We start from the raw sequence: 12,395 nt of genomic DNA, 5'->3' as shown, positions 1-12,395 counted from the left end.
ACCCGAAGGTCGTGGGTTTGAGTCTCAGGTCCGGCTGGGATTGTAGGTGGGGGAGTGAATAACCAACACTCTCTCCACCCTCAATACCAAGACTGAGGTGAGACCCTTGAGTAAGGCACCGAACCCCCTGGGTGCCGCAGCATTGGCTGCCCACTGCTCCGGGTGTATGCTCACTACTGTGTGTACACTTGGATGGGTTAAATGCAGAGCATAAAGTCCGAGTATGGGTCACCATACTTGGCCACACACCACTTCCCTTTCCCCTTTAAAAATGGTACACTGCTCACTTGGGTTTGACTGTCACTTCTGAGTGTCAGCGACTTCCCCTTTGAGTTTCAGACAGCTATTGCTAGCTCAAAAATTGTTGGCAAACTTGAATGACAAGATAAGTAGAAACCATCAGACAGAGTCTCGTGTGACACTAAATTTTGCTCTCAACACGTCTTTTGTTTGCAAACACTTTTGGATGCTTAATGTGTTTAGTGTTTTTGTGTACTAAATGTCATGTTGTAATTGGGTGTGGACAATACTGGCTGGAGACTAGGTCTGAATGTCATATGTCCAGTTTCTGTTAACTGCACTGTATCAGTTCCCTTTAAGATTGGATTATTTTTTCTGATGAAACCGCATGACGTTCTTTGGCAATACAAGAAATGCACCATCCGTCTTTTAAAAATGAATCATTAAGCTATTTTACCATTACCAAAAGATTAACTTTGGAAAAACTAGACGAAAGTGAAAATGCGAAAGGTGGATGACCATCATTTGTAAACGCAATACAATGATGTCACCCATCGCAACATGATAGTGTTTTATGCATGCGCTCATGTGGAAAGAGTAATCAAACTCTCAAGCTCACATTCGTCAGCCCTCAATATATCGCAGTTCACTCTTAATGTTAAATGCATATATTGATTTCTATGCTCATTGCAGAAATTACATAATGAACTCTACTGTAGAGAATGCAGAGAGAGATGGGAGATAACACCTGCTCATTGAATTTCTGTCAAGCCGGTGAGAAACACATTTCTACTTTCCCATCTGGGCTGATATCTTAATTATACAGAGAGAGATAGAGAAACACTCAAGCTTTTTTCTTATGCTGCCTGATCTACTTCTGAGAACACCCTGGATCAATAGATCCATCATTGCTTTTTCAATACAAGACGTGGCCCGTTGCATTTCAGCTGAACTGACGTGAGATTATGCTGAAACAATGGACTGAGCTAAGTGATTTAGACCAGTGATGACTTGCACTTTTTAGCTGGAAGAGACTCCAAACACTGTCTATCGCAGTGCTCTGGAAGTCTCTGATGTGTGTGGACATGTGACTGTTATGTTACATATGTTCTATGTTAGCATCAGCCTCCACCTCAGTTTCTTTTCTATCTGCAGGAAAAGGGAGGAAAAGAGTCCCTCTTTGAGAGGAGGGAGAAAAGACAATTTCCTGGGTAGGTTTAGAGTGTTTGCCTCGCTGCTTCTGTCCTCACCGATGCAGTAAAATACACACTGCTGTCCATTCAATGCCTCAGCGGCCACACATCAGCCTCTAAAAACGTTGTTCTAACTTCTTCCAACAGCATACCGGAGCACAAGCTTCCAAATTCATGTTTACTGGTACTACAGTCCGGCATGTATCCACCTACAAAAACATCCTAAATCTTTGCAACTGCCAGTTTCGACATACGTTCCTCTTATAAAGGTTTAGACTTCAAACTTTCAGAAGAAAGAAAGATAAACTTTTCCAACAAGACTGTATATGTTAACATTAGTTATCACAATAGTTATGAACTAAAAAAAGAGAACTTTTATAGAATTTATTCATCTTGGTTAATCATTTATTGAAAGAAGACTTATGTTCACCAAGGCTGCATTCATTTGATCAAAAATGTCATAAAAACACTAATAATAAGACATATTATTACAATTTTAAATAACTGTTTTCTATTTAATTTCTGTATTTATTTTAATATATAATTCTTTATTTTAAAATGTAATTTATTTCTGTGATCTTGAACAGCCATTACTCTAGTCTTTAGTGTCACATGATCCTTCAAAAATAATTTAGCTGCTTTTTTTTTTAGAAACTGTGGTATATGTTTTTGATGATTCTTTATGAATAGACAGTTCAAAAGAACAAGAGATTTTTTAAAAATCCTACAGACTCCAAACTTTTGAGCAGTTCTGTATATTTAAAAATGAACATGAACTGAGATAAATGTTGTGAAAAAAAAAAAAACTTAATTGAAATTATACAATACTTGCAAAAGAGAGTTAAGAACTGAAAGAGAAGATGAAAAAGAGTGAAAGAAAAAAACAGTAAAAAACCAAAAGTGAAAGAAAAAGCAATAAAGATAGGAAAAGGAGACAAAGAAAGAGTGAAACAGAAAAAAAAAGAAAGCGGTTGAAGAAAAAAAACGGTGAAGTGGTAGAGAAAAACATCTCTGTAAAGGCTATGTTGAGCGCAGCGCTCAGTCAGTCCAAATCATGAATGGAGATTCCGTTTTCTCTTAATGTGCTGCCTCAGCCAGTCCCTCACAACCAGCCCATTCATAAAAAATGTGAGGCTTAAATGTGCGCGTGTGTCGGTGTGTGTGTACGCGTGTGGCTCGTTCCACGGCAAAAAGTTAGTGAAAGAGGAAAGCCTGGCCCCCTCTACGGGGTAGAATGACTGGTCTCTGTACATGTTTTTGCAGACTTTGTTGCATAGCAGCTGTATTTTGGAAAGTTGAGAGCTGTAGAGCTGCATATTTTGTTTGAGGAGGGGCGAGGGGGCGAACACGACAGCACGATCCAGTGATATATAATCAGACACGTCGAGAGAGCTAACGGAAGTGCAAACAGACTTGAGACTGTAAATTTTGAAATCCCTTTGCACATCTCTTGTGTTTTCATCTCTCCTGCCCTTTTTTCCCTGTAGACTTCTCTTCTTCTGGAACTGGATTTATAGCCACAACCTCCTATATAATTACAACAAGGCACAAAACCAAACAATGGCTCTCACAACACAGAATTTGCAGGATTAACTCACATCTTGGAACACTCAGCATTGAGACAGAGAGAACGCGAGAGAAAGGGCAGCCTAAATTATCACATTTTAGTACAGTGAAGGGGAAACAGGATGGGGGTGGGGTTAAAACCTCCATTCAGAAAAAGGAACCATGAGGGTGGAGTTAGTTCTGCTCTTGGGCATTTTCATGAATGGGAGAAAGAATCCTGTTCTTTGAGTGCCATTACAGACAAGACTAAATCTCCTTGTACTAATCAATAATGTAAAGAGATTTTTAAAAACAAGTGTTTCATTTTTGACATTCACAATTACTATTTCATCAATACAGTTTTAATTTCTTACAATTTATGGGAAGTTTTGTGTTTGCCCTGTGATCTCTTGTTCTCATTCATTACCTTTGGCTATTCATTTTCTACAGCACCGTCTAGTTTAAAGCATGTTAAAGATTCCCTAACTAGGCAAACTAGTCATCTTCACATTTATATCTCAAGTTCTGAATAACAGTTTATGTACCAAGGAGACCAAATTGCTGAGTTCCATCGCTAATAATGACAAACAGGTCACAGTTACGCCAAATGGAGACTCTCAATGTGGAAAAACGAGAGGGATGGGGATAGATTTGCCAGATGTGCAGGTGTTGCACAACAGCATGTCCAGCACCTCCCCCATTTTTTTAATCTGGCATTCTGCTTCGTCCCGGAGTCTTAGACTCACAGTCGTGCCCAGACGGGAAACAACTTGACTGGCAAAACAACCGAACACTTGACTCCATGTATCTTGTTTTCCCTCATGTGTTTACAGACAAAAGACCAAGAGACAGTTATGAAGCGTAACATGCTGGCACAATTTAGCAAAACATCTGACTCACCTGAATGTCATGACAATCTTAGTGAGTTTGAACCAATAAGAGAGGAGGCTGTGTTTGGATCTTAGCTGGTGGCATAAACTGACCCACATCATAAGGACCACAAACATGGGAGAATATGTTTATGTTTATAGTCGCCCTGTCAACTTGAGGCTTTTTCTCAATGAGCGACCTCAAACGGCGACCAATTCGTGAGTTATTACTCCATTATGTCTAAATGAAAGGGCGGGTGTTGCTGTCAGTCAAAGCTTTGCTCCACTTAACTAATGTGACAGGCCTGTCAGCCTGAACTCCCATCTCCTCTGTGAGTATTAGGAAAGGCTGTCAATGGCAAAGAGCTCTGGTGATTGGTTATGTCCTGATGGGGTTAAGTAGACATGACCCTTTCCTGCCCCAGAGTTCATCTCCACTTCCTCCCCCTCATTGTTGCACAACTGACAAGAACAATATGTTATGGGGAGCATCTGTCACTAGAGGTCAGATCTAGAATGGGGTACTATAGTGCTGTTTGCACACACGAGTTTACTACATTCTGTCTTTTAGCAAGCCACGGCCCGGTTCGTGTTACTGAAAAAAACAAGATCTATGACTCATTCTGTGAACTTTGCAACCCTTGAAAAAATTGTCACCATAACAGACTCGCCAACGTGGTAAAGGCCCAACCCAATATGTTGTGAATAGCTGTAACAAAAGGTTCAAAAGGAACTGTTTACAGAGTGTGCACCACAAAGCCTGGCACGCCATTGACAGGAGACACAACAAAACAAGGTTGAAAGCAGTTGAAGCAGTTGAAAAGGCGGCCTTTACATTGTGCAGTACAGGAATTTGCTTTCCCATTTACACCTCTGTCAGACACAAAAAGGAAATCTTTGTGCTTGACTGCTGAATGATCTTTTACCGGCTTCCTTAGCTGCTCACTTAGTCTTTCAGGCACATTCAAATGGAAGGTGCTCTTTAGTATGAACATCCAAATACGTCAGTGTAAGTGTAGTAGGTCATGTATCATGCGTTTCTGTTACGCAGAGCCTGAGAACAGGACTGTTTGTCTGAAAACCTCCACACCTCAGCCTTCAGCGGTTTGTCAATCAGTCACTTTTTGGACAAATAATTGGCAGACAAACCTTCTTCCTCTTCTTTATCTTTTTGTTTTTGTCATCTTTCTCACCCTCTCAGGTTTCATGTTCATGCATAAGACGTAAATCAAAAGGAATGATGCACTTACAGTTCTCTGAGTGGAAGTCAGGAACAAACTGCTCATCGCTGTCAGGAACTTGAGCTGCAGAGACCACCAAATTGTTAAAATAAGCATTCTAAAAATATGTACTAATATATTCACATATGACGCATGTATAAAAACTATGAGCAAACAAATTATTCTTTTATGAAGTTCCTCTAACCAGGCAAAATTAAAATTTTATCACAAAGCAGGAAAGCAAGATTCTAGAAGCGCTGTTTCTGTTTGGGGTCCATTTGCAGAAAAAAATGAAAAGTAAAATAAAATGTTAACAATATAATTAATTTATATATAACTACACTCTAAAAAATGCTGGGTTATTATTTTTTTTAACCCAAATGCTGGATTCATCCTGTTGGGTCATTTTATTGGGTTGTTTTTAATATTTTTACCTATAGGTGCTGGGTTATTTTTTTAACCCAAATACTGGATTCAGCTTGTTGGGTCATGTTAGTGGGTTATTTTTTTATTTTTTTACCCAGGTGCTGGGTCATTTTAACGCTGGGTTATTTTTTTCCTAACTAACCGCTGGGTTGACCCTGTCTCCGGTGAAACTTCTCAACAAAGCAGCTGCTGGGAGCACGGGCTTTTTAAGTCCACAGGAGAGAGCGGTTCTCAGCGCCGCTGTCGCTGATTTGGTGCACTCTTTCGGAGTTTGTATAGGTTTTATATCATTTATAGTCTTTAATGTGGTGTAAATTATACTATTTTACGCAACACAACATAAGGACGAGATGTCTTTTTGTGCTGGAAACACCTTTTTCTTGCATTACATAAATGGATTTTATTCATTATAATACTGTAATTTAATTTGATGTTAAAATATGTTTTCTAATTTCAGTACTGTTTGTTTTTGGGCAGGCTTTGGAGTCAGTCACTCCATCTCTTAGCTACGAGTGAAACGCGAGGCCGCAGTCTAAAGTTCGCAGTTCCACCGTGAACAGCAGCTCTTCACCAGCTCAGATTTTGGCGACACACTGGTGTTCCAGCACGAGAATTAGCGATTACAAAGCGATTACAGAGAACGGTTGAATACACTTAAATTAAAATGGTACTTCTAAATATACGCCTTTCTTTTTTTTCTAAAACGCTTGTTAAACTAGTTTAAATGTATGTAATATTGTAAACTATGCTGTATTCACCCAAATAAATTCAATTTGTCTTGTATTTTGTCCATGGGTGTTCTTGCTTAATAATAAATGTTCATCTTTTGATTATTCTTGTTGCCTATAGTAATTCTGTGTGTGATTTTTAATTTCCAGCCCATTTTAAGCCAGCAATATAATCATTTTTAAAAACGGTTAACCCAACCAGCTGGGTCAAAATAACCCAGCAAGTGTTCTGTCCAAGATTTACCCAGCGCTGGGTTGCCAAATAACCCAAGTTGACCCGGCATTTTTTAGAGTGTATAATTTAGTATAATATAGCAAATATCTCTGAAATAAAGAAAAACATTAAAGGACATTTACATTTGACTGGAGTCCCTTAAATAGTAAATCTAACCTGATACTTTATTTATTATTATTATTAATTTATTTATGGGGTCTCTCTCTGACCCCAAAACACCATGAGGGTTAAAATACATTTGATAGTACTTTGGATTTATGTTTTCCTGTGTTTCCTTCTTTCTTCCCCTGCTGACTCAGAAATCAGACAAGTCATTTTTCTTGAGCACACATAGTCTAAATGGACACTGTGATTTGATGAAGGGATGGGCTGTCCATTAGCTTAGCCTGTGTCTCCCTTCATCATCCCAGTGAAACCTGAGTTACTGTCTCTGGACAGCCCGTGACCTTCACCTCCACTTTTCCATGTGCCAGCACTTTTCCACAGGCAGCAGATCAATATCACCACTGAGTGTGTGTGTGCAGATATCTTGATTACTGCTGAATTCCATCAGATGAACAGTAGATGGGCTATTATTACCATTATCAAAATTTGCTCTCTCGTTTTTTTGTATTTGTATTTTTACTTATTTTTTTGCTTGTATCTTTGACTTTGTGTCAGCTTTACTCATATTAATATTACAGATTTATTTGTATTCTTTATTTTAATTGATTATTTATTTATTTTTGAAAGAGCACCAGTGCTGGTTCTGCCATATTAGGGCATATTAGAATGACCAAATTAGGATGTAAATGGGTGATTTCTGCCACATTGTTACATAAATCCTGCAACCTAATTATAAACAATAAAAATGTTGTGTAGAAAATTTCAAATCTGAGGGGTGCACATGCACATCTGGCACCTCCAAACATCTGTATCATATACAGGCCTTATTTAAACATAATAAGGGGTGTTCAATGTCAGTCCACAAGAAGTGATGTCCTCCCCCTACCCATCACCAACACTCTAGCTGGATCCTGCTGATGGATTTACAGTCTTTCGAGCTGATGTAGCCAATTACCTCGCTTATCCATCGTTAGCATGTCTCAACCGAATAAGAAACGATTCAGAAGAGAGCAAATGTAGCAGCGTAGCATTAATACTAAATGTCTCTTCCTGCGCACATAGAAAAAAAAAAACACTGGAGGACATTCTCAGACAATGTTGGTCAGCTCTGCTTGGTGAAGTGTTCTGGAATTCATCACCTGCTTTGAAGTCTTTGAACGCTGGCTTTTAAGGTCATGCAATAAGTGTTTGAGAAGAGAAAGGGAGCAAGAGAATAGAAAAAATAACTAAGGAAAAGTAGAAGAAGCGTGCAGTTTAATGAGCCTCAGACAATGAAAAGATAGCTTTGATCTTTTTTTCATATGCATACGATTGTAAGATAAATGTTTCTGGCATTACGTACAGTCATTTCTTAGGTGTTTATGGCCAAATTAAATGTGGATAGATTCTGTTGTTTGTCTTTAAAGGTCATGCTGGGTGATATCTACGGACACAAACACAGGCAATGGATATGTCTTACATACCGACTAAATAACAATGTACAGTAACAATCAATAATGTCCCATAAAGGGTATTAATAATAATATGTGGATTTGCTGACTTTACTTTTTGTGGATTTGTAAATTTGCAGACTGGTTCAATAATGGAATAGGATTCCAAGTACTGCCACACAATACAGTTGGACAAAAAGCCTTGATAAGTCATTGTTATTATGCTGATAAATAAAATAATTAATAAAGTAGCCACTTTGAGTTGTCCTTGAATTAAGCAGCTAAAATATCCATATTGACGACAGCGACTTTGAATTTCCTGTCATAGTTACATTGCTTTTTCTTCTTCTAATTATTATTTTCTGGACTAAGTAAGACTTGTTCTCAGATTTATTCCACGCCAACATATCAAAGCACCTTAAAATATTTGCCCTTAAATCCTGGATTTTATGCAAATGTTATGTAAAGTGGTGTCCTTTAGCTAAAAAGAAATAACAACAAAAAATATATAACAATAATAATGGATTAAAACTAAAAGCTTTCTATTTTTTTATGGCTCAATAAAAGGCACAAGCAAAAGAAACTTGGGTTCTTCCCCTTTATCCATTGTTCTTTTTTATTCCTGCAATAGCTCTTAGTCATGTGGGCTCGTGTATGACAGTGACACTGGTAACATACTTCTTTTTTTCTTGGGCATATTATCTCTCATTTTTAGCCAGTAGTCCATAAACGCAGAAACCAGAACATTGGGAGAATTAAATCCATCTCTTTAACATTAATCTGGCACTTCCTGTTTGACGGAAACCGTACTGATGCCCCTTTGAGCATGCTCAAAGAAATTACATTAATTTCATAGATGCTGCTCTTATCCTGTTGCTATACTGTAATTATATTAGAGTCATTTAAGTTTTTTTCTTTTCTGCCCCGAGGAGGATTAGTAAGCCTGTTTTTATGAGTCAAAGCTGAAGCCAATATTTGGCCCACCAGATCAAGCAATAAATCAATCAGACGTGATTCAACTTTTTTGAAAAGGAACGCATGCGATTTTTAGACAGATAAAAAAAATATCAGTTTAATGTGAGTCCCTCAAGCTTTTTAGAGTTTCCAGGGCTGATTGAAGCCAAATCGATCTCTCTCAGTCTAGTTAGTATGTGTGTGTATGTGAACGCAAACATAGTCACATCAGACCGTGTGTCTGTGAATGTATGTGGGAGTCTGTCTATCTCTCTGTGTGTGTGTGTGTGTGTGTGTGTCTGTGTGTGTGTTTGTTTCAAGTCAGTGAGCTTCCAGGAACATCTTGTCAAGGGCTTTGAAATGCAAGTCAGCACAAGACCAACGTTTGGCTGTGCAAGCATGGAGATATGTGAATGAATGAATGAATGATGCATTTATATAGCGCTTTATTGTGTATTGCTGTACACCCAAAGCACTTTACAATCATGTGGGGGGGTCTCTCCTCAACCACCACCAGTTTATGTGTGATATATGTTTCCTTTTTCTTTGAGGGAACCTGAATTACTTTTTCTTTTTTTCTTTTTTTTTTAGTTCGGCAGATCCTGGGAGGAGCCAGGAGGTCTGTCTTAAAATGTAAAGAATACTCACATGACTGGACAAGTTTTTCTATTAAAAACTCTTGGCCTCCTTCTATGTTTTATCTTAGCCTTCAAAGTGCAAAATCCCTGCAGCAGTGTCTGTTTTAACAATATGGTGAATTACTCATCATAACCACCTGATTATAAGCCATTGCCTCCGAAAAGAAGAAAGAAAAGTTCACGGCAAGGAAAAAATGAGGGTCGTTTTAAAGAGCAAGTGTGTGTGAGCAATAAAGTTATTTCTTGCTTTATTTGTTCTCTCAAAACACTAAAATTACTTTTCAAGCTTCATAGCTGAAGTGTCTGCACTACTCCACCTGTGTACTTGTTGTGGAGTCAGGGTTTTCCTCTATTGTTTCTGGTCATTGCCTTCCCTGTCTCCTGACTGATGTGTGAAGTTCACAGTTTGACGCTGCATAATAATAGCTGACAGTTCTGAGATGATGCAATTTATTGAGAACTCTTATTTTTACCAAGCACTTTGAAATCCTTAAAACATCCCATTAACAACACTGAGGGATTCCATGTAAATATCTTAATATTTAAATAAATTAAATACAAATTTTAAAATGAATTTTTAAATAAAAAATCCTATATTATTGTGTACTTCCCTAATTTATTCATTGAATTTAAGACTCTTAGGTGAATTATCTGAAGATAATGCATCTCGTATTTGCCATATGTCATCTTAACAGCATGCAATTACAACCAGGCTGTTTTAATTTCTGATAAAACATAAAATAAAATTATGCATTAACATTCTTTCTAATATAAGCTAAACGTGGACAAAATCACTGTTTATCATTTCATTTTTAAAACTGCATTTATATCACCTTAATTTTTAACTTAAAATACACATAAGGGTTTGCAATGGGACAGATGTATAATTCATTCAAAACAGCGGGGTTCCAGCCACCCGGTCTCATTGAGAGCAGCCTTTGTGTTCTCCACACTCTGACATGTACACAGTAAATTGTTTCTGGCAGGGTTCATTTCAACTATTTGCCTCCTGACTGTCCAGCTTTGATGCTGTTTGTTTGCTTTGCCTGGGTGTACAGGCTTTAAGAGCCTTTGTCAGGAATTTCCGAATAAAATGTAACCAGCAGCATTGTGCAATCAAGGCATTTTGTACAAAAGCAACACATATACGTTGACACAATGATTGTCCTGATGTAAAATAAACTTAAATTCAGGCCTTAAATGCTGTGTTGGACTATCACACCTATTACATTTCTAAAATGAAAACATTAATTATTTCTAACCGCTGTCTTGCCTTATTAAGCATATAAGCCACCTCAGTCTAAATCTTTCTATTGTTTTGTTTTGTAAATCTCACCAAGCAGCGTGAACTTGCTATAGCATGTCCTCCTGTGACATTTCCTTGCTCACTGCCACTAGAGGGACATATTTATTGCAATATTAACACATAATACATGCTACGAAAAGATGCATACCTTCGGTGAGCCATGTCTCCTGCAGTTGGCTTAAATCCTGAAAGAGATCTGAAAAGGAACACAAATCATTATCATGCTGATCCATTCTTCCATACAAGTTTCAAATATTTATTTCCATTTTTTGTTCATCTGTTTATGATGAACAGTCATATTTGTATTTTATTTTGGTAAAATAACTTGTAAAATCAACCTGGTCTCATAAGGTTGTGTAAAATCTGCCTTTTCAAAGATACTGACCTGACGATATACAGTGTAGATAAAACTTGCTTGCTACTTTACCTTCGGATTCCTGAGGGGGTAATTCGGTGTCCATGTATTTCCTTTTTGTCGCCATCAACAGTCTATTTAGGGGCCCATTTCCTTGCGACCTCTACAAAACAGAAACTACATTATGTAAGTAAAAAAGAAAAATACATACACAAAGAATTAAAAGTGCAACTTCAGAACCACAAGGATGAATATCAATTTTAAAACCCACTATAAATAACCTAAACAATTTTAAAAGAAATATTAAAAGTGGTCATTGTTACAATGCACTCTGACAAGGTACAAAAATACAGGATACTGTCAAAACTTTTTGCCAGCCTATATAGTGTGAGATTATGCCCATTCAACATTAAAACTAAATTCCCTGCATTGCCTCTTACAATAGCAATATAGCCTACTGACAATTCAAGCATCCTGAAAGGGGAAGTTTTGATTTCCTTTTAAGTAAGAATTCAGATTTGAGAAAAGCGTTTGCTGAAAGGATTAAACTTTACCTTTTGAGCATCATGGAGAAAACGAATATTTAGTAGACTAGTTGCGACAGTTTTACTTGGTTTCAGCCCAACCTGAAAAGAGTTTTCAACGCAGCAGCGCTTGCTTAAAACAAATCACATGCAACGACGACAGAGAAACAGCACAACATCCCCGCGTGAAGCGCAATGACGCTTTGAAGTGAATAAAGCCATACTCACATTAGCTAAAGTATAAGGCACTTGCTGGTCCAGATATCCATCCATCTTATAATCCATGCCTTAACCGTTTGTGGTCATTTAGGCTGTGTTTTAATGAGATCCACGCAGACTGAGACGGACAGAGGCAGCAGCAGCAGCAGCAGTTTGTGAATGGAGCGCGAGAAGGCTGCATACGTAATGAGCTCCATTCACAAAAAACACCAGCGTGGGTATAAACACACACTCTGCTAAATCACAGTCTGGACAGCTCAAGACCTGTTCTTTGCTCCATTTGAGGCAAGACGCTATTGTCTAAAGAGTTTACAAAGGATTTTGTGGGGTGAAAACATTTTATACGTAGAATCTGACAACCTACTTGCTATATGCCACGTCCTCTATCAGATTATGCTAGTATATAGT

The 12,395-nt window shown here is 37.9% G+C and overlaps 1 protein-coding gene across 2 annotated transcripts in view; it reads right to left on the bottom strand.

Annotated features, from left to right (window-relative positions):
• LOC306857998 (ETS translocation variant 4) overlaps positions 1-12,395 on the bottom strand; it is a 26,374-nt gene extending 13,979 nt beyond the window's left edge. The window contains exons 1-4 of one of the 2 annotated variants that reach the window (XM_079398331.1): positions 11,997-12,395; positions 11,317-11,407; positions 11,038-11,085; positions 5,098-5,151 (exon numbers count right to left, since the gene is read on the bottom strand). In XM_079398331.1, coding sequence (XP_079254457.1) covers positions 5,098-5,151; positions 11,038-11,085; positions 11,317-11,407; positions 11,997-12,053 — 250 coding nt within the window. In that variant the 5' untranslated portion in view covers positions 12,054-12,395. The other variant, XM_079398332.1, reaches the window with a different exon arrangement.

Source organism: Barbus barbus (assembly GCF_936440315.1).
Source record: "Barbus barbus genome assembly, chromosome: 38".
In the NCBI taxonomy this organism is placed as follows: domain Eukaryota; kingdom Metazoa; phylum Chordata; class Actinopteri; order Cypriniformes; family Cyprinidae; genus Barbus; species Barbus barbus.
This window is presented reverse-complemented; position numbering and strand designations above follow the sequence as displayed.